Here is a 27944-nt window from a genome sequence, read left to right as displayed (position 1 = left end):
ACCAGCTACCCACTGGTAACAACCGCACCAGTTGTTGACACATTGTTAAAAGTTTTTATAGCCGCGTTCTAGCTTGTACTGTTATCTAGCTTCTATGTAAAATAACGAGTGTCTGAACAAATACACAGAAAGACCAATATACTGTTCACTGTATGTAAGATTAGTAAAAGTATCACATCTTATCAATGTAATACAATACACCTCACATGCACACAAAAGATAGGTACAGCACAATAGTACAATTATGTAACATTCTTTATACAGTAAATAAAAAACACAAAAGAACCCCACCTAATTCTTTTCCATAACTCCTCCTTGTTTTTTTAACAACATATCCAGAATGTGTGTCCAATTCAAATTCTTGAATAAGTCGAAGAAGCATCTCATGACTAGTAACATATCCCTCATGATCTGATGTGTGGACGACAAAACTGTCAACCCATGGTCTGAAATCGAAAGTTTAATGTATAAAAATAAGTAATTATTTTGGCATATGCCTATCAAAAACACTTGTCACAATAATAGTACAGTATAAAGGCAAATAAAGTGATACTAAAATAAATTGGGTTTTGAAGACGATAACATGCAAAGAAAATCCAGACAAAGCTACTGAAGACAATCTAAGAAGGTTTCTTGCTGAGTTGAGGTTGGACTGAACTACGATGTTGATGTGTGCAAACTTCTCAATCATAAGTGAACAGATTATCAGATGGTCTTCACAAAAACAAGGGATCAAGTAGTAATTTTAAGAACTTGCCAAAGGATATTACGTAACTCAGCCAGAGGGGGTTACAAATCAGTCTAACTTGGTGCCGGTCTCAACCCTAGTTAAATGGGGTGAGTTGCTTCCTGGTCTAGCCAACCTTGTATCAAAATTGTGGAAAAAAACTAAATAGCAAACCTCAAGACAACGATGAAATGCAATATGGTTAGGGTGTATCATGCAAGTGACAGCTGCAGTATCCCCTCACAACAGTGATAAATATGCAAAGGGTAAAGTAAAGGCCGATTCACACGACCCGTTTCCTTTCCGACAGGCTGGGTGGTGGCTAACCGCCGTCGAAATGTTGTACATTCACACGAGGCGTTCCGTATCCGTTTACCAGCGCGCGGTTTTCATTGTTTACTTAGACTCTGTCATGTGAGGACCAAGTAAATTACGATAATTTTGACACTTTAAGATGTTGGTTGATAACTGTGTTGATAAAATAAGTTATGCAACTTCATAATGCTTTATGCACCATGCCAAGAATATTAAAATTGCGATAAATTACCTGTTTTATTTAATGCCTCTCCTGTCATTTTTCATATCTTTTATTTATGTAAATTATTTCTATACATCTTGTTTGCCATGTCAAACATCTCCTCATACCCTTGAAAAAGTTCAATTAACCTCTAAAACATGGTGTCAACAACAAACTAACTAATTTCTATGACTCTATACTATGAGGAAAAGTCGGGGTTGTAGGCCACGAAACGAACGGGTACAATACAGGTCCTCGTTCACACAAAACATCATCCACCCGTTGGTTGGGACGGGTGGCTAACGTCCGTCAAACCGGTCGGGGTTTCTTGGGAAGAAAGCCGAGCCGCCTCGGAAGGGCGACGTCCGAGGGCCGCCGTCTGCCTAACGGGTCGTGTGAACAGTTGCATTTGAATACACGTAAGAAACCTAGACGCCGCTTAACCGACGGCGAGCCTGTCGGAAAGAAAACGGGTCGCGTGAATCGGCCTTAAAAGTCACAACTGTGGCTAAAGAAGTTAGAGGGGACCAAGAATTGGAAAAGGAAAGGAAAAATGAGAGCTGGAAATTAGAATACTGGTAGCCTCACAAAAAAGGGAAGAGAGTTGGTTGATGTCATGCAAAGAAGAAAAACAATGATTCTATGTATACAGAAGACTAAATGGAGGGGGAAAAGTGCAAGAGAGCTTGGGGAACTATATAAAATTTACTATACAGTGCAAGGAGAAATGAAGTAGGAATCATTCTCCATGTAGATTTGAAGGAAAAGATCACAGAGGTCCAGTGTATCAGTGACAGGCTCAATGGCTTATAGTTGGTGAAAGGAAGGAAAGTAAGGTATATAGCCCTCAACAAGGGTGAAGTGATGAGCAGAAGGAATTCAGAGATAAATTAGAGGAATATAAAGAAATAATTCAAAGAAATGAACTGTTAATTGTTATCTGGGGACATGAATGCCCAAGCAGGAAAGGTCTATGATAGGTCTCCAGCCTCTTGTCAGTTTCTCTACCAGGAAGATATTGCTGAAGAAACCTAGATACCTATCAAAGACTTTCTCTATTAAACCCTTCCTGAGCATTTGTGACACCCTTCTCCTGGGTTCTGAGATCTTTTCATATAAAAAGACGGGATCGTCAGAGTCTGAGTTAGAGGATGGCAACAGCTTGTAAAATGGACACGATACCCTGAGCGAAGTACTTCTGTCCAGGGATCCGACCAGAAGAACTGCTACCTCATCCAACGACTTTACAGGCATCCCCCAACGATGATAACAAAAACCTCCACTACCTCTACTCTTTCTGCTGGATGAATACCCTCTGCGACGAAAGGGAGCTGTGGTGTCCTGGCTTTTAAAGGATGTAGCATTCTATGAGTCTAATAGTAGACGACACTGTGGTACCTGCTTAAGAGATGGTTTTGGAACCTGTTGAGGAGTTGCAAAATGGGATGCTGCATCCCTTCTTAAAATGGAAGTCTGGCTAGTTCTATCACATTTGTCCACTGCTGCTGTTACTTCCACGGGAGGAAAATGAGTAGGGTGGTCAATAATACTGGAATTTTTCAAATAGAGCATCTTTTTGAGTCATTTGTTTTGTACAGTACACTTAGAGAGTACTGTGTCCCTACTCGTGAGGATGCAGGTACCTCAAATGGAGGCTATCTGGTGAAGAACAAATTTTAGAGCTTTTGCCCCAAAAAATATTAAGTCCTCATACATCCTTTTGATTTCTATATCATTAGGGTTCTCTAACATAGCAAAATATGACACAGCCAATAACTAATAGTCGAGCCAGGAGCACGCTTTGAAGGCTGACATGGCGGCACTTACCATATTCTGCAGCTCAGGAGATGAGAATAGAAATGGAAGATGAGAAAGTTTGTCACTAGATGTTCCAGAAGTCAAATTTTCAACATTTGGGTTGATTGGAGGGGGCTTGGGTATTTCCCTGTGTTAACACATAAAATTCTACTGTAATTGTCCCTCAATAAGGTGGATGGAGGTAATTTCGAAGATCAACTCAACCTTAGCGAATTCTCCAAATCAGACACTTGCTCATTCAACAACACTAGTATGTGTCTGGATTGATTTGAAATCGGCACATTAAATTTATGGAGTGTATTCTGAAGATCTGGAAACAGTCTAACAATCATACAGCACTTGCCTGAAACTTGGGAGCTTGGCAGTTTTCCAAGCCCATCTAAATGCCTAATTAGGCTCTACCTTTCAAAAAGTGGTAGGCCCCTTCAGGACCTCAAGTTGGTACATACCTCTAAGGGGAAAACTTAAGCCATTTCCTATCGTCTGTTCTTTGTTCAGGAGACTCCTCAATCATGATAGTGGTTAGATCAGGATTTCTAGTACTCTGTTTCCTCCTATATGTACTTAGTACCAGTTTTGGGAAAGGTCATGGATTTTTCCCTCTTTCTGGAATATTTTTCTTCTCTAATCTAGGTTCTGAGGCAATAGAACCCAAACAGAAGGATTTTTTAATAAAATGAGTCAAAATATGGAGTTTTTATGATAAAACAAAGTTTTATGAATACTTACCTGGCAGTTATATATATATAGCTAATTATCTCTAAATCGGCAGTATTTTTCAAGACGAGGCAACCGCCTTGTGGTGGTTGGGAGGTAGGTGGTAACACCTGTCACAGGGTGGTCCAAGGAATCATTCCCGTGTCCAAGACTTCAGTTCATCTATGCCCGACCTGTCTCCTGAGGGGAGGTGGGTGGGCCTTAGAATATATATATAACTGCCAGGTAAGTATTCATAAAACTTTGTTTTATCATAAAAACTCCGTTTTTATGAATAGTACTTACCTGGCAGTTATATATATATAGCTGATTCACACATTTGGAGGAGGGAAACAGACAGTAAACATTGTTGGGGAAACAACAAAAGAGTTGTAGGAGATAAAAACACCTTGATTCCTTGCCTGCTAAGGTAGCTGATTCAAAGGTACAGCCTTTAGAGTGGCTTTCCCTTAGGAGAGTTTATCCAGGAGTAAGCCTGCAAAGCTGCAAAAAACTCAATCGAGTCTGTCAAAGGGATAAGACCAACAACTTGACTAGACTTCAGAAACTACCTTCGCCCCATATAATAAAAACTGCAACCTTACTCAAACTAACCACCTAACCCTGCAACATAGACATAAACTATCTATCTAGACTGAGGGAACCGCACCACAAGACGAAGTCCACAGACCATCATAAAAACACAAACCCTCATACATGCATATAAACCAAGGTTGAGTGGGGTTATTAACTCCTTTGGCTAATACAGAAACCGCAGCTATGTATGGGCCCAAGGTATAGCACTTGCCAAAGTCTACTCTCATCTCTCTAAGTTAATGAGAAGCGAAGACAGAGTTGCTCCTCCAGAAAATAGCATCCATGAATAGCCTAACCAACATATATTCCTGATATGCCAGAGAGGTAGTGATGGCTCTCACTTCGTGAGCCCGTAATTTCAACAGGGCGAAGTGTTCCTCCTCACATAAGAGGTGGGCTTCCCTAATTTTCTCCCTCAGGAAAAAGGACAAAGCATACTTAGACAGGGGTTTTTGGCGGACCTTTCACTGAACACCATAACAAGTTGGATGCACAGCTCACGTTCATAGTGTGAGCCAAAAAAACTTTGAGGGACCTAACTGGGCAGAGGAGTCTTTCCTTCTCTCGACCCACTAGGTTCGTGAGCTTAATGACATCAAACGTCGTAGGACAGGGTTACGAAGGGTTCTCGCTCTTTACGAGAAAGATGAACCTTAAGCCACAAACTGCCCTATCCTAATTGAAGTTCACCCTCTTCCCAATCGCCTGGACTTCGCTGACCTCTTGGCATTAGCTAGAGTCATAAGGGAGAGGGTTGTCTTTGCTACAACCCGAAGAGAGGCTAGCGAGATAGGTTCAAATTTCTTGGAGCACAGAAACTTAAACACCACATCCAGGTTTAAGAGTACCTATTTCGTCGTCTGAAAAGACCCAATGAGGTCCTGCAAACCTTGATTTTGGGACAACTCTAGGCCTCTATGCCTAAAGACGGCGGAGAGCATACTGCTGTATCCATTGATGGTAGATACAGCCAGCTTAGCATCCTGCCTGAGGTACAAGAAGAAGTCTGCAATCTGGCTCATAAAGGTAGTGGATGAGGAAAACTTGTGCCGCCTGCACCAAGCTCTAAAGGTCTCCCACCTAGATCGGTAGACTCTTTGTGAAGAGATCCTCCTTGCTCTGGCGATAGATTTCGTCCCTTGTGCCAAAAAGCCTCGAGATCTGACAAGCTTCTAGTCAGTCTGAAGGAAGTCAGTTGAGAGCAAGGGGGGTAAGATGATACCTCTCGAAGTGGGGCTGTTTGAAAAGATCTGGACTTGCCGAAGTCTTCTTGGGAAGTCCATCAACATGCCCATCACTTTCGAAAACCATTCCCTAGCAGGCCAGAATGGAGCCGCTAGGATCATTCGCCCCGAATCGAGGAGAGCGAATTTCCTGAAGACCAGATTGATGATCTCGAACGGGGGCAACGCAAACATGTCCACCCCCGTCCAATCCATCAGGAAGGAGTCCACAGCTACAGCTTCCTCGTCCGGGACTAGGGAGCAGCAGTAGGGGATCCTCTTCTTCCAGTTGGAGGCAAAAAGGTCTGTTACAGGTCTGCCCCACAACATCCAGAGACTGACAGACTTGCGGGTTGAGAGACCATTCTGAGGGAAAAACAAGTCTCTTCCTGCTGAGCATGTTTGTCCTGATGTTTCTTGCCCTAGAACAAACCTCCTTTCTAGATCCAAGAAATCAGAACGAAGGCGTCCTTGATCTCGACACACGATTCGACTAGTGTCATCACGAAGTCCTAGATTCTCATGTTCAAAGTCATGCCTCATGCAAGAACTTTGACGTCGAGCATCTTGAAAGACGAGGCGCCGATCGTCCTGTAAGACGTGGCGCCGATAGTCCTGTAAGACGTGGTGCCAAAAGTCCCGTAAGACGTGGAGCCTGTAAGACATGGAGCCGAAAGGTTAACAGAGCGAGACGCTGAACGTTCTAAAAGACAAGGTGCTGAGCGTCCTGGTGTCAGAAGAGACTCTTCTTGTTGACAGGAAGACCTAATTATTCGATAGGCTCAACGTTATCTAAAAATCCAGATACAGGGACGCTCTGATTTCTCCAGAGAGCAGTATTCCGCTACATAAAGCAAAAGTTACGTGAACATGAGAGGGGCGGAGCCGAGACCAAAACACACGCCCGAAACTGACCCATTCTACACCCGTTCTCCCTTGTAAACAAACCTCAGATAAATTTTGATTGCATAGCCTGCCACTTAGACTCCTCTCTAGAACTGGGAGAGAGAATCGTTGTAGCTAAAAACTAAAGGAGGTTTCCCTATAAAAGGAAGAAGTAATCCTCCTTCAGAAGAAGTACTGACCAAAGGTCTGCTCCCCTCTTCTCCAAAGATTTTGAAGTCTCCATGGAGGACTTTGACTTCTGAACGAAGGCGTAAAGAGCATTTACGTCCAGGACCGGACAAAAGACTCCCTCTCCCAAAAGAGAGACATTGAAGTTGCAAAGTCGGTTAGGCAGAAAAGTCTTATCGGAGTAACTAACAAAGGAGGATTCACTAGGAAAAAGATTTCGCATCCATCCCAGTAAAAACACAGACCAAAGGTCCTCCCAGGCTCGCCAGAAGTAGCAAAGTCTGGCTCTTACTGTTGTTAGTCATCAAAGGTTTCTGTTTTAAGAAACAAAAATTAATATATTCTTAAAGCTCCATTAAAGACCACGTGAAAACTCAGAGGGTGGGGAACATGGAGCAACAGAACTTAGGATCCTCTCCTTCTGTTAACCTCAAACAATTCAACAGGAGAAAAGTGATCACTAAAGTCATCCTTGACAAAGATCTTATAAGACGTGGCGTCTCCCTGAAAGAACAAGGCGGCGATCGTCCTATCATCCTGAAAGACGAGGCTGCCCTCGTCCCGAAAGACGAGGCTGCCCTCGTCCCGAAAGACGAGGCTGCCCTCGTCCCGAAAGACGAGGCTGCCCTCGTCCCGAAAGACGAGGCTGCCCTCGTCCCGAAAGACGAGGCTGCCCTCGTCCCGAAAGACGAGGCTGCCCTCGTCCCGAAAGACGAGGCTGCCCTCGTCCCGAAAGACGAGGCTGCCCTCGTCCCGAAAGACGAGGCTGCCCTCGTCCCGAAAGACGAGACTGCCCTCGCCCCGAAAGACGAGGCTGCACTCGCCCCGAAAGACGAGGCTGCACTCGCCCCGAAAGACGAGGCTGCACTCGCCCCGAAAGACGAGGCTGCACTCGCCCCGAAAGACGAGGCTGCACTCGCCCCGAAAGACGAGGCTGCACTCGCCCCGAAAGACGAGGCTGCACTCGCCCCGAAAGACGAGGCTGCACTCGCCCCGAAAGACGAGGCTGCACTCGCCCCGAAAGACGAGGCTGCACTCGCCCCGAAAGACGAGGCTGCACTCGCCCCGAAAGACGAGGCTGCACTCGCCCCGAAAGACGAGGCTGCACTCGCCCCGAAAGACGAGGCTGCACTCGCCACGAAAGACGAGGCTGCACTCGCCACGAAAGACGAGGCTGCACTCGCCCCAAAAGACGAGGCTGCCCTGAAAGACGAGGCTGCACTCGCCCTGAAAGACGAGGCTGCACTCGTCCTGAAAGACGAGGCTGCACTCGTCCTGAAAGACGAGGCAGCATTCGCCCTGAAAGACGAGGCTGCATTAGTCCTGAAAGACGAGGCAGCATTCGCCCTGAAAGACGAGGCTGCATTCGCCCTGAAAGACGAGGCTGCATTCCTCCTGAAAGACGAGGCTGCATTCGCCCTGAAAGACGAGGCTGCATTAGCCCTGAAAGACAAGGCTGCATTCGTCCTGACAGACGAGGCTGCATTAGCCCTGAAAGACAAGGCTGCATTCGTCCTGACAGACGAAGCAGCATTCGCCTTGAAAGACGAGGCTGCATTAGTCCTGAAAGACGAGGCAGCATTCGTCCTGAAAGACGAGGCAGCATTCGCCCTGAAAGACGAGGCTGCATTCGTCCTGAAAGACGAGGCAGCATTCGCCCTGAAAGACGAGGCTGCATTCGTCCTGAAAGACGAGGCAGCATTCGCCCTGAAAGACGAGGCTGCATTAGTCCTGAAAGACGAGGCAGCATTCGCCCTGAAAGACGAGGCTGCATTCGCCCTGAAAGACGAGGCTGCATTCGCCCTGAAAGACGAGGCTGCATTCGCCCTGAAAGACGAGGCTGCATTCGCCCTGAAAGACGAGGCTGCATTCGCCCTGAAAGACGAGGCTGCATTTGTCCTGAAAGACGAGGCTGCATTCCTCCTAAAAGACGAGGCTGCATTCGTCCTAAAAGACGAGGCAGCATTCGCCCTGAAAGACGAGGCTGCATTAGCCCTGAAAGACAAGGCTGCATTCGTCCTGACAGACGAAGCAGCATTCGCCTTGAAAGACGAGGCTGCATTAGTCCTGAAAGACGAGGCAGCATTCGTCCTGAAAGATGAGGCTGCATTCGCCATGAAAGACGAGGCTGCATTCGTCCTGTCTTGAAAGACTTAGCGCCGAGCGTTAAGGCAAAATGATATTCATTATGCCGCTCGGCGCGTTCGGTTCCGACCAGAGGGTTCGTAAGGCCGACTGGCGCTCTGGGACAAAAACCGAGTCAATGATGGTTTGTAAGCATTGATATTAGCAGCGAATTTCTATGACTTAAAGTATTGCCATTAAAATCAAAAGTGATGCAATGCAAAACTCTAAAAACAGTGTAAGAATCTTAACGTTCAACGCTCTTTGCTTTCCCATGGCAAGGGCGAGCATTCTTGGGAACGTTAACAGGAACGCTCGCGAGGGCGTTTGCTCGTGAGCTGACGCCTCTCGTTTCCTTTCGCCGATCGACGTTCCTTCTCCCATGGGCCGGGGAGCTTGGAAGAGGTCTAAGGCTACGAAAACAACGTCCCTGTGCTGAAAGAATCCAATGCCTAATTTAGCACTGAAAACTTGCACTATTAAACTCTTACACAAAAAACCATAATTAGTCCTGCCCGTTGTGAGAGAACTTATTCTTCTGCCACGGGCTTGAATGAGAAAGCAAAATCGTCTCTAGTACTTGCTATATAAACTGTAACAAAATATATTTATAAAATATTAAACTGACATTTCCATAATAAAATAAACTTTCAAACATACTTACCCGGCGGTCAAAAAAAGAAAAAAACACCGGGCAAGAGTGAGATTAAAAATAGATGTTGAAGACACTCACCCAGTAGTTACATATAACCACCGGTAAAATTAAATGTCATAAATACCTACCCGGTAGTTACATACAAACGCCGGGAAAGTTATACGTTAAAGATTAAAATATACAGAAAAAAGGGAAAACAAATGTAATCCACAATTAATTCAAAGGGTTTTCAAAAACAAGAGAGTTGTAATGATAAAAAGAACAGATATAGCAATAACGTATCTATATATATAAATGTAAACAATAGGAACATATAAATGAAAATGCTACTAAAACTAAAATTCCCATATCGTTGTTGTTGGAGAATAATAGCCAACTAAAACTAGAATTCCCGTATCGAAAAGAACGCTACCAAGGCATGTTTTGACTGCACCGAAAGTAACGAGAACTAACAGCGTAAATTAACCATAAGCTAGTTCTATTTAATTATGAAATTAGATCGATGATTTAAAGAACGAATACCAAATGGACAAATATTTCTTTAAAAATTTTACATTAAAAGTTAAAAAACTTATATACAGTAAGTGGAATTCCTCCCATTCTTTACATAAAACAAATAAAGAGAATTTGCAAGACATACATGAAGATTACGTCACACGACTGACGTCATAGAGTTGCCGGAACGTATTTCCGTCATCAGGATTAAAAACTTTGCACCTAAAATATAGTGCACAAACAAAACCTCTGCATACAAACTGTGAGGATCAACCGACACATTTGGTAACCTCACCTTGCATACATCACTCGCACAAACACGAAAATTAAGTTATCACTCATGATAAACAAAGTAAATAGTAATTATAAAACACGATTGCCAAAACCCTAAATCAGTGTACTTCACCAAACGAAGTCCAAAAAAGCGAAGAAGGGAAAATGATTCGAAAAATGATATTTTCATTATAAAATAAATTTTTGAATATACTTACCCGGTGAATATATAAATAGCTGACGTCTCCGACGGCCCGACAGATTCCATGAAGGTTGCGGGTGTGCCCACCAGTGCCGACTATCGGCCAGATACCGCATATACTTCTCAACCACTCCAGTTCTTCTCAGTCTGCAGGGTCTCTATCGGGGAGGAAGGGAGGGTCTTTAATATTATATATTCACCGGGTAAGTATATTCAAAAATTTATTTTATAATGAAAATATCATTTTTAAATATTAAACTTAGCCGGTGAATATATAAATAGCTGATTCACACCCATGGTGGTGGGTAGAGACCAGTATTATAACAATAAAGGCGTATATGCTCAAGAGTTTTTGACAAATATTTCATAAAAACAAACTTAAGTATAGGTACCTGGTAAGGAAGCTGACTCTGATGATTACTCTGCCTCATTAGTCCGCTTTCCTCACGAAGCCCAGCCATCCTCTCAGGATGCTGAAAGACTCCCAGGAGCTATTATATCCAGGGCGAACACCCCTATAACAGGACCTATCAATACCCTTAATCTGGGCGCTCTCAAGAAACAACATTTTGACCACCCGCCAAATCAAAAAGATTGCGAAAAACTTCTTAGTCTCCCGTACAACCCAAAATAAGATTAAAAATTTCAAGAGTAGATTAAAAGGATATTGGGATTAAGGGAATGTAGTGGTAGAGCCTTCACCCACTACTGCACTCGCTGCTACGAATGGTCCCAGTGTGTAGCAGTCCTCATAAAGAGTCTGGACATCTTTCAAGTAATATGAAGCGAATACCGACTTGCCTCTCCAAAAGGTCGCGTCCATAATACTTTTAATGGATCTATTTTGCTTAAACGCTACTGAAGTTGCTATCGCTCTAACTTCATGAGCCTTGACTTTAAGTAAATTACGATCCTTCTCACTTAAATGAGAGTGTGCCTCCCGAATCAAAAGTCTAATAAAATAAGACCACGCATTCTTAGACATGGGCAAAGAGGGCTTTTTAACGTAGCACCATAAAGCCTCTGAACAACCTCGTAGCGGTTTAGTTCTGGATAAATAAAATTTAAGAGCTCTAACGGGGCACAGCACTCTTTCAACTTCATTCCCCACAATCTCAGAAAGACTGGGGATTTCAGATGATTTAGGCCAAGGACGAGACGGAAGTTTATTCTTGGCCAAAAAACCAAGTTGAAGAGCGCATACTGCTTTATTAGTGGAGAAGCTGATGTTCTTGCTAAAAGCATGTATCTCACTAACCCTTTTAGCCGAAGCCAAGCTCACCAAAAAAAGTGTCTTGAGGGTAAGATCCTTCAGGGAGGCTGAATTTAATGGTTCAAACCTGTCTGACATAAGGAACTGTAGGACCACGTCCAAGTTCCAAGCAGGAGTCGAAATATGACGCTCCTTGGAAGTCTCGAAAGACTTAAGCAGGTCTTGGAGATCTTTGTTATTAGAAAGATCCAAACCCCTATGCCTGAAAACAGAAGCTAACATGCTTCTGTAGCCTTTAATGGTAGATGCAGAGAGGGAGCGACTGTTTCTCAGATAAAGCAGAAAATCCGCAATCTGCGCTACAGAGGCACTTGGAAGAGGAAATAGAGGAGGACTTGCACCAGTCTCTAAATACCTCCCATTTCGACTGATAGATCCTGATGGTAGAGGATCTTCTAGCCCTCGCGATCGCTCTAGCTGCCTCCTTCGAAAACCCTCGAGCTCAAGAGAGTCTTTCGATAGTCTGAAGGCAGTTAGACGAAGCGTGGGGAGGCTTTGATGAAATCTCTTTACGTGAGGCTGTCGCAAGAGATCCCTCCGCAACGGCAGACTTATTGGAACGTCTACCAGCCATAGAAGTACCTCTGTGAACCACTCTCTCGCGGGCCAGAGTGGAGCAACCAACGTCAACCTGGTCCCTTCGTGAGAGGTGAACTTCTGCAGCACCTTGTTTAGGATCTTGAAAGGTGGAAAGGCATAAACGTCCAGGTGAGACCAGTCCAGCAGGAAAGCGTCTATGTGGGCTGCCTCTGGATCTGGAACTGGAAAGCAGTAAGTCGAGAGCCTCTTTGTCAGTGAAGTCGCAAAAAGATCTATGGTGGGTTGACCCATGTCATCCATAGCTTCTCGCACACAGTCTTGTGCAATGTCCACTCCATGGAGATGACTTGTCCTCTTCTGCTGAGGCAGTCCGCCAAGACATTCATTTTTCCTTGCACAACTCTCGTCAAAAGAGAGATGTTACTTGCCTTAAATGGAGTTCCTTCTGATCCGTGGACCAAAGACCCGAGCATTCCAGACTGTCCAGTGGAGCTCCCTAACCCAAATCCGATGCATCTGAATACAACACATGGTTTGGGTTCTTGATCGCAAGAGAAAGACCTTCTCGAAGTCTGATGTTGCTGTCCCACCAAGTCAGACATGTCTAGACTGAGTTGGAGATTGGGAAAGAAAGACTCTCTAAGCCCTTCTCCTTGTTCCAATGGTTTAGGTGAAATTGGAGAGGGCAAAGGTTGAGTCTCCCCAGAGAGCTAAACTACTCCAGCGATGAAAGAGTTCCCACGAGGCTCGTTCAAACTCTTACAGAGCAACTGTTTTTCTCTTGCAAGTGACGGACTTTTAACAGAGCTTGTTCCATTCTTGTGGGAGACGAAAAGGCCCGAAAAATCCGACACTGTATCTCCATTCCCAAATAAAGAATAGTCTGGGATGGAGTACTGTAAGTTACGACTTCTCTACGTTCACTATGAGACCTAGCTCCTTGGTTAGGTCTAATGTCCATTAGAGGCTCTCCAGACAGCGTAATGACGACGCCCTGATTAGCCAGTTGTCAAAATAAAGGGAGGCTCTGAATCCTCAAAAAATGTAGAAAGCTTGCTACATTTTGCAAGGGCCTTGTAAAAACAAGAGGAGCAGGAATGAGGCCGAAGCACAGTGCTCGAAATTGGTACATTACTTTCCCGTCCACAAACCTCAGATGTTGTTGAAAGTTTGGATGAATTGGGATGTAGAAGTATGCATCCTGAAGGTCGAGAGAGACCATCCAGTCGCCTTCCCTTACTGCTGCCAAGACAGATTTGGTAGTCTTCATCGTCAACTTTGTCTTGACAATGAACACATTGAGCGCACTTACATCTTAAGTACTCCTGCAGTGAACGTGGCTGCCAGATCATTGGAGCCATCCCTGATAGCCTTGTTCATGCATGACATAATTGTACAGCAATACATTGACAGCTGGAGAGACCTTCTTACTTAAGGCTCCCAGGGACCAATCCAACAAATAAAAACTTCAAACGCTCGAAAAAACTCCTAACAGGAGATGGTCTAACTCTGAAGTAGACCATAAAATCTTGGAGCGTCTCATGGCTAGACGACGAGGAGAGTCCACTAGGCTTAAGAAGTCTCCCTGGGCAGAGGCAGGTACTCCCAAGCCGAGAACTTCTCCTGTGTCACACCAGACGCCCGAGCGAGAAGCTAATTAAGAAGGAGGAAAAGCAAAAGCAGACTTTCCTAAACTTCTCCTGGATTCCAACCAGTCTCCCAGTAAGAGCATGGCCCTCTTGGAAGAACAAGAGAGAACTGACTTCGTAAATGTAGGATTCGAAGAAAGTCATGCCAAGAGTAAACTCAGACGGCGGGGCAGCCGTTAAAAAACGAGTAGGACAAAATTTCACTAAAGAAATTCATAATTATAAAACAAGGGATTGTTGGACCACCCTAGGTTACTCCTCTTCTGAAAGACTCCCCAAAGGAACATTAGTTGAAAGGGGGTCATCAACTTCTTCAGAAGGCACATCATCTGATAAATCTAAAGTCTTGCGAGAAGGAGATTTATATTCAGAATGACGTGAAGGAAAAGCCTGACAGGCTACATCAACTTGTATATGAACAGAAGTTAAAATTGGAGGGTCGATGTCACGTTGTGACTGCAGAGAATGTTATTCTACTACACGTCGTGACAGAAGTAACTGACGTTCAAACGTCCCGTAGTAACAGCGGTGACTGCTGTTCGATGCTATATCATGACTACAATGACTGACCCTCGACGTCACGTCATGTCTACGGTGTCTACCGCTCAACGTCACGTCGTGTCTGCGGTGTCTGCAGCTCAACGTCACGCTGTGACTGCGGTGGCTGACGTTCAAAGCGATCAAAGTTACATCGAGATTTATGCTCCGCATCTCGTTTAACAGCAAAGCTGTCACTAGGGATAACGTCAGCGTGGCGTAACAAAGCTCGTTTAGAAGGTTGAAGACCCGAATCACGTATCTCAGAACCGTGACGTACAAAAAGCAAAGGATCCTTTCGCACAGGAACAGGATCGAAAGCTTCTATTAAAGAAGAAAGCTTTAACAGCATATCTTGCAAAACACTTAACTTCAGATCAACCTGTGACTGTGGTGGCTGACGTTCAAACATCACGTAGTAACAGCGGTGACTGCTGATCGATGCTATATCGTAACTACGGTGACTGACACTCGACGTCACGTTGTGTCTACGGTGTCTACCGCTCAACGTCACATCGAGTCTGTGGCAGAAACGTCTGTACATGAACGTCATCGCTATGAACGGGACTCTTATGATGACTACAGCTAGGACGTTGAACTTGTCCTGAAGGAACTAATAAACGTTTCAACCGTCTCGAAACCTTACGCCCAGGCTTTTAAAGAGACGAATCATCGGAAGACGAGGAGAAACTTCGTCTCTCCTGTCTTATGGGAAGGATGTGCTAGACGAGCAACGTCTGATACCTTTGAGGGAACGTCTGTTCGTTGGTTTACACTCCTCACTCCTTTAGGTCCTACGACATTCCTTCTCCCTGGTGCAGGGGAGCCTGAAAGAGGTCTCGGACTAGGCAAGCGACAAGCACGAACAAAAGAACCCTCTGCAACACAGAACATGTTTTTTGCACTTACTTCACTGATATCGCATTTTTTAATAATTTCACATTAGACATGAATAAAACTGATTTCCACCTGAAGCACGCAATTCTCCCTTAAATCAAAAGGTTAGAATTGCGAAATGAGTCGTATAGTGTAAGCACATTAGTACAAAATGAAACACACATGCAAAATCAATAAACATATACATATATATCGAATAAAACGGAAATATATAAAGTTAAAAAGATCAGTGACTGGGGATGAGACTAAACACTAGTTCACTAAGGACTACGTTTTCAATCTCTCACCGTACAGTGCCTTGGGATGAGAATAAAAACTAAAACGTTTTATCCTCTCTCCCCGTACAGAGACTTGGGACGAGAGTAAAAAACTGAATCGAGAACGTTACTCGCTCCCAAACTCCTTGTACAGAGACTTGGGACGAGAATAAAGATCGGATCGTTCTCTCTCTCTCTCTCTCTCTCTTGTCACTCACAAGAGAATGGCCCACTCACTCTTTGTCAATGACAGGTTATTTGACTAAAGGAAAAAACTGAAAGGACTAAGAAATTGAAAATTAACATGTTCCTTTAAATTAGTATCTAAAAAACTTCAGTTTGAAAGAAGAATGAACAAAACGTCAAAATCGATTTACTCTTTCTGCAAAGTAAAACCGTGATTCTCTCTTTCTCTATCGTAACGATAGAGCGCAAACTGCATAGCATAAATAAACCAAACGTTATTTCATCTTTGAAAAACAGCACGAAGACTATTCAAAGAATAAATTTCTTAAAATATTTTCTAAAAATATTCATCTCATCACTCTTACAGAGCAACTGTTTTTATCTAAACAAAAATAAAAGTTGAATGGACTCAACGTTGTTTAACTTCGTTTTCCAAGTCAGGACCGCCAACAAAGAATAGGTAAAGGCCGCATATAAACAAAAACATAAAATTTATCTCGATGTTTAGTATAAATGGAAAGCTAATCGAAGAGGCCTAATAAAGGCGGGTGAGATATAAAATATATAGAGGTAAATCTATAAATATCAACAATAATTTATAAAGTGATAAAATAATTACTAAAAGCCTTTAACACACTTCCGTACACTGAGGGAAGGGTCGGCCATCTTTTCTCTATGGAAAAACCAGAGCGAGATTAAAAAAGCAAGGGCAAAAAAACTTTCCTCTCCTTTCAAAAGCATTTCTTTTGAAGATAGTATTGAATAATCCAACACGGCGAAAGCAATAAAACCAAAACCAAGTACTTCACCAATTCAGTAGAAAACTCGAGGTCTAGAGCGAGCGGAACCAATGTTGTCGGTGACACCGACAGAGAAGAACTGGAGTGGTTGAGAAGTATATGCGGTATCTGGCCGATAGTCGGCGCTGGTTTGCACACCCGCAACCTTCATGGCGATCGCTCGCAAGTTTTTTGGAATCTGTCGGGCCGTCGGAGACGTCAGCTATTTATATATTCACCGGCTAAGTTTAATATTTAAAAACTCTCAATGGTGGACCGACGATGTTTTCGATCCAGCCGGCAGAGATGAACTGAAGTCTTGGACACGGGAATGATTCCTTGGACCACCCTGTGACAGGTGTTACCACCTACCTCCCAACCACCACAAGGCGGTTGCCTCGTTTTGAAAAATTCTGCCGATTTAGAGATAATCAGCTATATATATATAACTGCCAGGTAAGTACTATTCATAAAACTCATGGTCATAATAGGAGGGAGAAGGGAGAGGTTTTGTCTCCTTCTCTGAGCTTGAGACCTATGGATAAAAATTAGACCTATCTGGTGTATCCCACCAAGTGTCTATACCTTTGTGCCAAATACTGTAATATGGCTGGGAGTAGGACCTCTGTCTCTTATGAAGAGGTCCGTTGGTGTGATATGAGGAAATGGTGGGTACAGTTCCGCATACCCTTTTCCTTTCAAAATTTTGTGCATGTCTTGGCTTCAGTTTAAAATCTTTCATAGCTATTTTAACAGATCTAGGCACAAGCGTAGTCATGGATAACTTATTTTTACTATTTCTAGAGGGACCTGAAAAGGTATAAGTCAATCTAGTGGAGGACGGAAAACTAATTCCCAACATGTAAATATAAGTTTTTTGTTGCTCGTAAAATGGCAACCTCGTATCCCGCTTGCAAGCGAGATGGGATGATGGCCCATCTACTTGGGGATGTGTGACTAAAGTGGTAACTTCTTGTTGACACCTCCTCAATTATTCCTCGGTCCACTGGTTCTCTATGGGGAGGAAGGGAGGGTCGATTAAATCATGATTATCGGGTAAGTATATTCAAAAATTTATTTTACTAATAAAAATAACATTTTTCAATATTAAACTTACCCGATAATCATGTAGCTGATTCACACCCAGGGGGGTGGGTGAAAAACCAGTGTACAAGACTAAAGGATAGCTAAGTATCCCGTATTTCATATAATCAGTTATCCACAATAACAATGAAATAATAAGTACCTGGTAAGGAAGTCGACTTGAACCGTTACTCTGCCTTTAATAAGATCGTCTTCCTTACTGAGCGCAGCGTTCCTCTTGGGAGGCTGAATCAACTCAAAGGTGCTAAAGTATACAGGGCTGCAACCCATACTAAAGGACCTCATCACAACCTTTAACCTTGGCGCTTCTCAAGAAAGAATTGACCACCCGCCAAATCAACAAGGATGTGGAAGGCTTCTTAGCCGACCGTACAACCCATAAAAAGTATTCAAGAGAAAGGTTAAAAGGTTATGGGATTATGGGAATGTAGTGGCTGAGCCCTCGCCTACTACTGCATTCGTTGCTACGAATGGTCCCAGGGTGTAGCAGTACTCGTAAAGAGACTGGACATCTTTGAGATAGAATGATGCGAACACTGACTTGCTTCTCCAATAGGTTGCATCCATAACACTCTGCAGAGAATGGTTCTGTTTGAAGGCCACTGAAGTAGCCACAGCTCCCACTTCATGTGTCCTTACCTTCAGCAAAGCAAGGTCTTCTTCCTTCAGATGAGAATGTGTTTCTCTAATCAGAAGCCTGAATAGTAAGAAACTGAGTTCTTAGAACTTGGAAAAGAAGGTTTCTTGATAGCACACTATAAGGCTTCTGATTGTCCTTGTAAAGGTTAAGACCTTTTTAGATAGTACCTAAGAGCTCTAACTGGGCAAAGTACTCTCTTCAGATCATTCCCCACCAAGTTGGACAGGCTTGGGATCTCGAACGACTTAGGCCAAGGACGTGAAGGAAGCTCGTTTAGCAAAAACCGAGCTGCAAGGAACATGTAGCCGTTTCAGATGTGAAAACAATGATCCTGCTGAAGGCGTGGATCTCACTTACTCTTTTAGCTGTTGTCAAGCACACGAGGAAAAGAGTTTTTAATGTGAGGTCCTAAAAAGAGGCTGATTGGAGAGGTTCAAATCTTGATGACATAAGGAACCTTAGGACCACGTCTAGATTCCAGCCTGGAGTGGACAACCGACGTTCCTTTGAGGTCTCAAAAGACCTAGGGAGGTCCTGTAGATCTTTGTTGGTGGAAAGATCCAAGCCTCTGTGGCGGAAAACCGCTGCCAACATACTTCTGTAACCCTTGATCGTAGGAGCTGAAAGGGATCTTACTTTCCTTAGATATAACAGGAAGTCAGCAATCTGGGTTACAGTGGTACTGGTTGAGGAAACTGCATTGGTCTTGTACCAGCTACGGAAGACTTCCCCTTGAGACTGATAGATTCTGAGAGTGGATGTTCTCCTTGCTTTGGCAATCGCTCTGGCTGCCTCCTTCGAAAAGCCCCTAGCTCTTGAGAGTCTTTCGAAAGTCTGAAGGCAGTCAGACGAAGAGCGTGGAGGATTGGGTGTACCTTCTTTACGTGAGGTAGACTTAGAAGGTTCACTCCTAGAGGAAGAGTCCTGGGAATGTCGACCAGCCATTGCAGTACCTCTAAGAACCATTCTCTCGCGGACCAGAGCGGAGCCAACCAACGTCAGCCGTGTCCCTTTGTGAGAGGAGAACTTCTGAAGTACCCTGTTGACAATCTTGAACGGCGGGAATGCATACAGGTCGAGATGGAACCAATCCAGCAGAAAAGCATCCACGTGAACTGCTGCTGGGTCTGGAATCGGAGAACAATACAACAGGAGTCTCTAGGTTATCGAGGTAGTGAACAGATCTATGGTTGGCTGACCCCACAGGGCCCAAAGTCTGTTGCAAACATTCTTGAGAAGGGTCCACTCTGTGGGGATGACCTGACCCTTCCGTCTGAGGTGATCTGCCATGACATTCATACCGCCCTGAATGAACCTCGTTACCAGTTAGCTTTCGATCTTTAGACCAGATGAGTAGGTCCCTTGCGATCTAGAACAACTTCCACGAAAGAGTCCCTCCCTGCTTGAAGATGTAAGCCAGGGCTGTGGTGTTGTCAGAGTCCACCTCCACCACTTTGTTAAGCTGGAGGGACTTGAAGTTTATCAAGGCCAGAATAACCGCCAACAACTCCTTGCAATTGATGTGAAGTGTCCTTTGCTCCTGATTCCATGTTCCCGAGCATTCTTGTCCGTCCAAAGTCGCACCCCAGCCCGTGTCTGATGCGTCCGAGAGGAGACGGCGGTCGTGTTTCTGAACAGCCAAAGGTAGACTTCCTTGAGAAGAAAGCTGTTCTTACACCACGCGAGAGAAGACCTCCTCTCTTCGGAAACAGGAACTGAGACCGTCTCTAGCGTCATGTCCTTTATCCAGTGAGCAGCTAGATGATACTGAAGGGGGGGGAGGTGGAGTCTCCCTAACACGATGAACAGGGCCAGCGATGAAAGTGTCCCTGTTAGACTCATCCACTACCTGACTGAGCATCGGTTCCTTCTCAGCATGCTCTGGATGCATTCTAGGGCTTGGAAGATCCTTGGGGCCGACGGAAAAGTCCGAAAAGCTCGACTCTGAAGATCCATACCCAAGGAGACAATGGTCTGGGATGGAACGAGCTGAGACTCCTCAAAATTGACCAGGAGGCCCAGTTCCTTGGTCAGATCCATAGTCCATTTGAAAATCTCCAGACAGCGACGACTTGTGGGAGCTCTTAAAAGCCAGTCGTCTGACGGAGCCGGACACAAGATCATGGTACTGCTGCACAGTCTGTGAACTGTCAATCATGGGCAAGCGAGGAAGTACAGTGACAACCCGAATCTGTCTAGACTGTCTGGGTCGTACAGACAACTCCTTATCGGGTTGCTGAGGTTGCCGCACTGCGTCACAACAAGTCACTTCTGTTGGTTGTTGAACGTCTTCCCCGTGACACATTGACTCCGTAAACAAAAAATCCTCTAACAAGGACTAAGCTTGGACTGCATGTCTTGCAACACAGCTCAAGGTCTATGGGAGCAGGTGTGGTAACAGACGGGATTAGCGACTGAAGTGGAACCATTACCTTCCCTGGAAGCATGTTATGCTTAAATAAAAGTCCATAAGAGGCTATGCAGCTAAAGGCTCCCTCCAAATGACAGAGTCCTCAAGGGAATATCAGAAGGAGGGAGAAAAGAACTTTCTCATCTACAGGGACCATATCCTAGAAAAGCTAAGTTCTCTCAGTGAGGGTTCACTGGTGCAAAAGCAGCAGACTAGAAGGCAACGTTATGAAACAGCTTGACAGTCTAGTGAGTTGGCAACAACCAAAGATGTGTGACTGAGAAGCATGCGGTAAGGTATGCAGAGCATGTTGTATGCAGAGTATGTTGTATGCAGAGCATGCTGTATGTAGAGCATGTTGTATGCAGAGCATGCTGAATGCAGAGCATGCTGTATGCAGAGCATGTTGTATGCAGAGCATGCTGAATGCAGAGCATGCTGAATGCAGAGCATGCTGTATGCAGAGCATGTTGTATGCAGAGCATGCTGTATGCAGAGCATGCTGTATGTAGAGCATGTTGTATGCAGAGCATGCTGAATGCAGAGCATGCTGTATGCAGAGCATGTAGTATGCAGAGCATGCTGTAAGCAGAGCATGCTGTAAGGTAAGCAGAGCGTGTGCATGGCGTTTAACATTTCTCAGAAATTCCATGACCAGTGCTAGAGTGCTTTATGCATGCTTGCATGGGGTTTAAATATCAACATAATATTTACCTTACATTCATAACTCATGATTCATATTTTTTGCCATATTCTGCGATATTGTTAAAAATATATTGCAAGGAATACAAATATATTTTTATAAGTAATACAAATAACCTCCATTATCATAAGGTTTGAAAATGGAGGTAAGGTATGCTGAACAGCAGAGTCAGAACGAGCTGGAACAACAATAGTTGTGGTTTCCTCTTCAAGACTCTGTTGAGGGAACACCTGAGGCTCAGTCTGCAAAGGCTGATCAAAGGAAGTAGCAGAAGGTAGGCGCATGGGTGGAGGAGGCTGACTCCTGGCATGAGTGGCTGAACCCAAGGGTTGCGCTTGCTGAGCGGTTGGCGGAAGCGGAGTAGCAAGTTCCTGTTCCTGTGGTGTGAGCGGAGCGCGATGAGGTAGAGGCTGCGTAGAACAAGGTAAATGTCTCGCAAGCTGAGGCTCCTGAGGCGCAAGGCTAAGGTGTAGTGGTGCTTGCCTTGTGGAGGGTTGAGCTCGCTGCAGCGAGAGCTGAGGAGACTGACTCAAGGACGGGAGAGGTTGTTGTACCTCAACCGAGTGTTGCATCACTGGTGGAGCAGCAAGTGGAGGCGGAGGAAGAGAGGTATAATCCTCCTGATCCCATTGTAAAGGTTGCCTTAAAGAAGGCGGAGGCTGAACACCACTGGGAACAGCAAACTCAGAACGTGGCTCAACATCGTACGCCTGGCAGGTGGTACTGCGATCAGGCGGAGCGAGCGCAGGCGGAGCGAGTGTAGGCGGAGGCGGAGGCGCAACACTCTCAGCCCGACACTCACGCCTCAAGACCGAAAGTTGTGACTGCATGGACTGCAGTAGAGTCAACTTGGGGTCGGCAGACACTAAGGTCTGCAGAGGTAAAGCCTTAACAGCAGAGATCTGTTGCGGCAGAACCTTACTCCTCTTAGGCGGAGTGCATTCAACTGATGACTGAGGAGAGTCAGAGCTAACCCAATGACTGCATCCGGGTTGTTGAACTCTAACTTCGTACGTCTGGCATAGGTCTGGACTTTACGTTTAAGAGGTCTTGAGACCTGAGACCAGCGTTTTCTCCCCTAAATTTCTTCTGCAGACGAGCAAAATAAGGGCTCAATCGTCTGCGGGTGGGAGTGACGGTCTCGGTAAGACACGCCCACAACCACCGAGGATACTTCTGTGCGCCGATCAAGGCCTGCTGAACCCTTATGCCCTTCGACATTGCTTCTCCCCTGGGCTTGGGAGCTTGCAAGAGGTCCCGGACTGGGAGGACGACTGGCGCGCACAGAAGTACCCTCACGCACAACACTGACACACTTTGCGCTAATCACTTATCACTTTGTTTTTCTGTTTGCACTTATTTCACTGAACTCGAAACTTTAAGTGGTTTGTACCTGAAACACGCAATTCTATCCTTTCTCAAAAGTTAGTAATTGCGAAAACAGAATTACAATGTAACAGAAAAATCTAATGAAAGATAAATAATTCAGTGGCTGGAAAGAGACTAAACACTAGATCACTCTAGAAACGTTTACTTTCTTCCCCTAAAGAGACTAGGGAGAAGAGCAAAAACGATAACGTTACTCGTACGCCTGGCAGGCTTGAATGAAACGTTTATCTTCCTCTTTCTCCCTCCGTCTCTATCTCTCTCTCTCTCTCTCTTGACTTAGAACCTGAGAGAAGAGCCCAATCATATATATCGTTAAAACATATTATTGTTAAAGGAAAAAACTGAAATATTTCCCAAAATGAAAAGTTCCTTTATTAGGATCAAAACCATTAAGTTAAGAAAGAATGAACAAAACGCTAGACACGGTTACTCTTACTGCAACGTGAAACCGTGAAAATTCATTCTCTATCGTAACGATAGAGTGCAAGTTGAACGTTCTGAACGTCAACAACTGCAGAGACAAAACCAAACGTTAGTTCAACTTTGAAAAACAGTACTAGACTATCAAAGAAATTCTTTCAAAGACATTAAAATAGCATAATATGTTAACAGGTAAAACCGAAATGACGGGCTCAATGTTAATTAACTTCGGTACCAAGAAAAGACCGCCTACTATTAGGAAGGTCGAATATAAACAAATATAAAAATTAATTTTAATAAGTTTATAATAAAAGGAAGTTAATCGAAGAGGCCTATAAGAGGCGGAGAGATATAAAATAAATCTATAACTTTTGTTAAGCAAAATTAAGAAAGAGAGTCTATACTCTCTTAGACACCAACACTTCCGTCTAAGGGAAGGGTCGGCCATTGAAAAGTGAAAGAGAGTTCATACTCTCTTCGTCACCATAATTAATCAAATTAATTCCAAAAGCTAACTATAGCTAATATAGAAGTTTCCAGTAAAGCGACAGCCGAAATCAAAGAGAAATACTTCACCAAAGTCGTGAAAATACTCCAAGAACATAAGCGTATCCCAGAACGTCTTGCCGGAAGCACGACAGAGGAATAATTGAGGAGGTGTCAACAAGAAGTACTTGAGTACCTGGCCACAGGTGGCGCTGGTAAGTACACCCCCTTCTAGTATTGTGATAGCTGGCGTATCCCTCCATAGAATTCTGTCGGGCAACGGAGTTGACAGCTACATGATTATCGGGTAAGTTTAATATTGAAAATTAGGCCTAGAGTATGTGCCTCCTAGCAAAGCAGGTTCTGTACCTGGAAAAATAGGTTGATCTGACACCTCTCAGAGCAGAGTCTGAGGTGGCGTAATTCTAAATGATACTTTTAAAATTCTCACAACGGATATCTGCACAGTGGAGGAGAAAATGCCCTAATCTGCAATATCTGAAATAAAGAGGTGATCTCCTCAGCTAAGCACACTTGTGGGGAGAGATGGAGACCTGTTAAGGTTCATACAGCATAAGCTTGTGAGACATAACTTGTAACGTCTCTTGCTCTGGCTGGATAAGAGCTAAAGCCAAAGGATCTGCATCACTGTATAAGATTTTGGGTTCACTAATCACGATGGGTGATAGAAATCTACAAAATCATCACGTTGCACAATACAGGTAAGGCCATCATCCTTAAGTATTGGAGTTTCAGGACACTCCGATAAGGAAGAATCTGAAACAGAAAGATCAGGATATGGAATGGAAGGCTTGTGCTTCTTACTTTCAGCAGAGGGGGAACAATCCCTCTTAGCCTTCTTCTCCAAGCAACTATTGGATTTCTTGCATTGAGAAGACAGCCAGTCACTGCAAAAATCATAATTAGAAAAAAAAGGAACATTGCATACCACAATACCCAGGACCCAAAGGATAGGGGGTCTACCACCTCTCGGCTCATGAAGGTACCATAAGGACTACCTTCAAGACCAGGCCAGGTTCTCATATTAACCTGATACACTCGCAATCGCAAATGCACAAAGCGAAGCATAATATGGACAGCGGTCAAAGATAGATATCCAACTGGAACCTGGAGTAAGAGCCAATTTTTAGTTGACAGTGGCTGCCACTGTTTCGTGGAGAGATATGAAACGAGTTTGTTTCTATGAATGCTAGCACACATGCAAATTTTTAGTACGGGGTTTTCGCAGCTCCCCTCTCCACTTTTTCATGGCAGCCACCATCCTCTGAAAATTGGACAATGCGTGGGAGCCCTAAAGTGAAGCAAGACATGCTGACTAAGCCACTCCTAACATGCATGGGTGGGATACTAGCAACAATAAAATGTTACCAGAATCCCAAGATTTCCTTCGTTCTGATCATAGCCAAACAGCAACATATGCATACACATATTATATATATATATATATATATATATATATATATATAATATATATATACATATATATACATAAATATATAAATAATATATACACATATATATATACATAAATATATATATATATATATATACATACATACATATATATATATATATAATATATATATACATAATATATATACATATATGGTGTAAATCAAGGTATGTAAAATTTGAAGTAAATCTACATAATAGTACAGTAACCCTAAAGGAGAAAATAAGGTGTTCCTGATGATTATAATTGTGAGAAACCAATAATCTTAAGTTGGTGGGGAGGAGAGGGGAACCTTGGGTTAGGACATAACTTCTTTGATAAAATGGGACTGAACTTTTATTTTCCTATCCCTGGGCCAACCCATGTCCACTGATCTACAAACGAGCAAAATTTCGCTATTCTTTTTGGATATCTTACCTCCAATTAGGCCTTATCCTTGGTTCTTCCAATGTCTTGGACACGACCTCGGAATCGTCGTTTTCACTATCTTTCTGTAAAGTTCTTAATTTCTTGACGACAGCACAGAAGTCATATATCCTCCGTTGGCTAATTCCATATTCTTCAGAGAGAGCAGAGGTTTTTTGTCCTCCTTCAAATTTTTCCACAATTTCGAGCTTAGTTTTCATGTCAACCCTGACTCGCTTTTTTTTGGTAGGGGGTTCTCCAACAGTCACAACGGTAACAGCATCGTCTGAGATAAGAGGCACATTCCCGTGTTCACTGACGATTTCCATGGCTGCTTCTGCCATAAATACATGTTTCTCAAATACAAATTAATGATGTTTTGTTCTGTTTTACAGAAAAATGCCTGGTTCTTAACATATATCTCGGTTGCCAGTCCGCCTTTCTCGATCCGTGAGATTAGAGTGTTGCTGAATAGTCAAGTCGTGAAAGGTAAACTTTTGCGTATTACTTCTCACGGGTATTTTCACAACAATTTAATATCATTATTAAGAAAGTCAGAATTGTATATGAAAAATATATTTTGTAGATTAATATTTATTTACTTTATATGTATTATAATGTCGGAATTAAAGGTGACTACTATACTCGGGAGAAATTTTATATTATTCTTTTTCCAAGTTAAAAGTGATATGAAAGTTTTGATAAAAAATTATACTTCTAAAAAATATAATTCTTATTATGGTTACATGATAAAGGAAAAGTTACGATGACCTTTTTAGAGACTAAGATGAGACTCTTTACAAATAGTTATATTATAAATACCTCTTCTGTGAATAAACGCCTTATCGGCAGTTAAATGCCCAACGCTCAGTGAAAAAGTGACAATTTGACTGCAATATAAACAAATGAAGCGCTAAACCGCACTCGTGTACACAATCACTGAACGGTATAGACGTAGACAACAACAATAATAATAATAATAATAATAATAATAATAATAATAATAATAATAATAATAATAATAATAATAATAATAATAATAATAATAATATTATTATTATTATTATTATTATTATTATTATTATTATTATTACTAGCCAAGCTACAACTCTAGTTGGAAAAGCAAGATGCTATAAGCCCAAGGGCTCCTTAGATAGTAGCAGTGGGTCCTGGGTAGTAGATTGGCCAGTGCACCAGCCACCCATTGAGATACTACCTCTAGATAGTTATGGGGTCCTATGACTGGCCAGACAGTACTACATTGGATCCTTCTCTCTGGTTACGGTTTATTTTCCCTTTGCCTACACATACACCAAATAGTCTGGCATATTCTTTACAGATTTTCCTCTGTCCACATACACCTGACAACACTGACATTACCAAACAATTCTTCACCCAAGGGGTTCACTACTGCTATGGTAAGCAGCTCTTCTAGGAGAAGGACACTCCAAGATCAAACCATTGTTCTCTAGTCATGGGTAGTGCTAAAGCCTCTGTACCATTGTCTTCCACTGTCTTGAATTAGTTCTCTTGTTTGAGGGTACACTCGGGCACACTTCCTTTCTAATTTCTCTTTCTCTTTTTTTTATTAATTTTTTTATAGTTTACATTAAAATACTTGTTTAGATGTTGCTGTTCTTAAAATATTTAATTTTTCCTTGTTTCCTTTCCTCACTGAGCTATTTTCCCTGTTGGTGCCTCTGGGCTTATGGCATCCTGCTTTTCCAACTAGGGTTGTAGCTTAGCCAGTAATAATAATAATAATAATAATAATAATAATAATAATAATAATAATAATAATAATAATAATAATAATAATAATAACAATAATAATAATAATAATAATAGCCCACCCAGGAAAGAAAATAAAATAAGTGATGAGAACAAATTAACAATAAATCATTCTAACAACAGTAACAACGTCAAAACAAATATGTCATATATAAACTATTAACAACGTCAAAACAGATATGTCATATATAAACTACAGTATAAAAAGACTCGTGTCAGCTTGGTCAAAATAAAAATATTTGCTGCAACGTTATGGCTCTCATGAACGACGAAATTGATGGATGAAACTGAAAAACATAGAGAAAAATATGGAGATGAAAGAAGCACATGCACGATTCACAAAAGGAGAAAGGGTAAAAGAAGTTTAATCTATTTTACAATATTGTGTCAAAGAAGCTTGCAAAAGGAAAGGAAGTTTAGTTGTAATCTCAATAAATGAATAAAAAGCATATGATTCAATCAAGAGGGAAAAACTAATAGAAATCATGAAAGAATATAGAATACTCCTAAATGTAATGGATGTATGACAAGTGGGATAAAGCAGGGGTGCACGGGGTCGACAACTCTATTTAAATTAATTACATGCAAAATAATAAATTAATT

The 27944-nt window shown here is 43.0% G+C and overlaps 1 protein-coding gene across 1 annotated transcript; it reads right to left on the bottom strand.

Moving 5' to 3' along the window:
- Window positions 1-256: 256 nt before the first annotated feature.
- Window positions 257-26415, bottom strand: LOC137649499 (jerky protein-like). The gene is made up of 3 exons (XM_068382482.1): window positions 26373-26415; window positions 25563-26017; window positions 257-446 (listed from the first exon to the last, which is right to left on the bottom strand). The coding sequence occupies exons 2-3, from the start codon at window positions 25892-25894 to the stop codon at window positions 257-259; spliced, it is 522 nt and encodes a 173-aa protein (XP_068238583.1). The 5' UTR covers window positions 25895-26017; window positions 26373-26415.
- Window positions 26416-27944: the final 1529 nt, after the last annotated feature.

The sequence above is a fragment of the Palaemon carinicauda genome, chromosome 11 (assembly GCF_036898095.1).
Source record: "Palaemon carinicauda isolate YSFRI2023 chromosome 11, ASM3689809v2, whole genome shotgun sequence".
Classification (NCBI taxonomy): Eukaryota; Metazoa; Arthropoda; class Malacostraca; order Decapoda; family Palaemonidae; genus Palaemon; species Palaemon carinicauda.
This window is presented reverse-complemented; position numbering and strand designations above follow the sequence as displayed.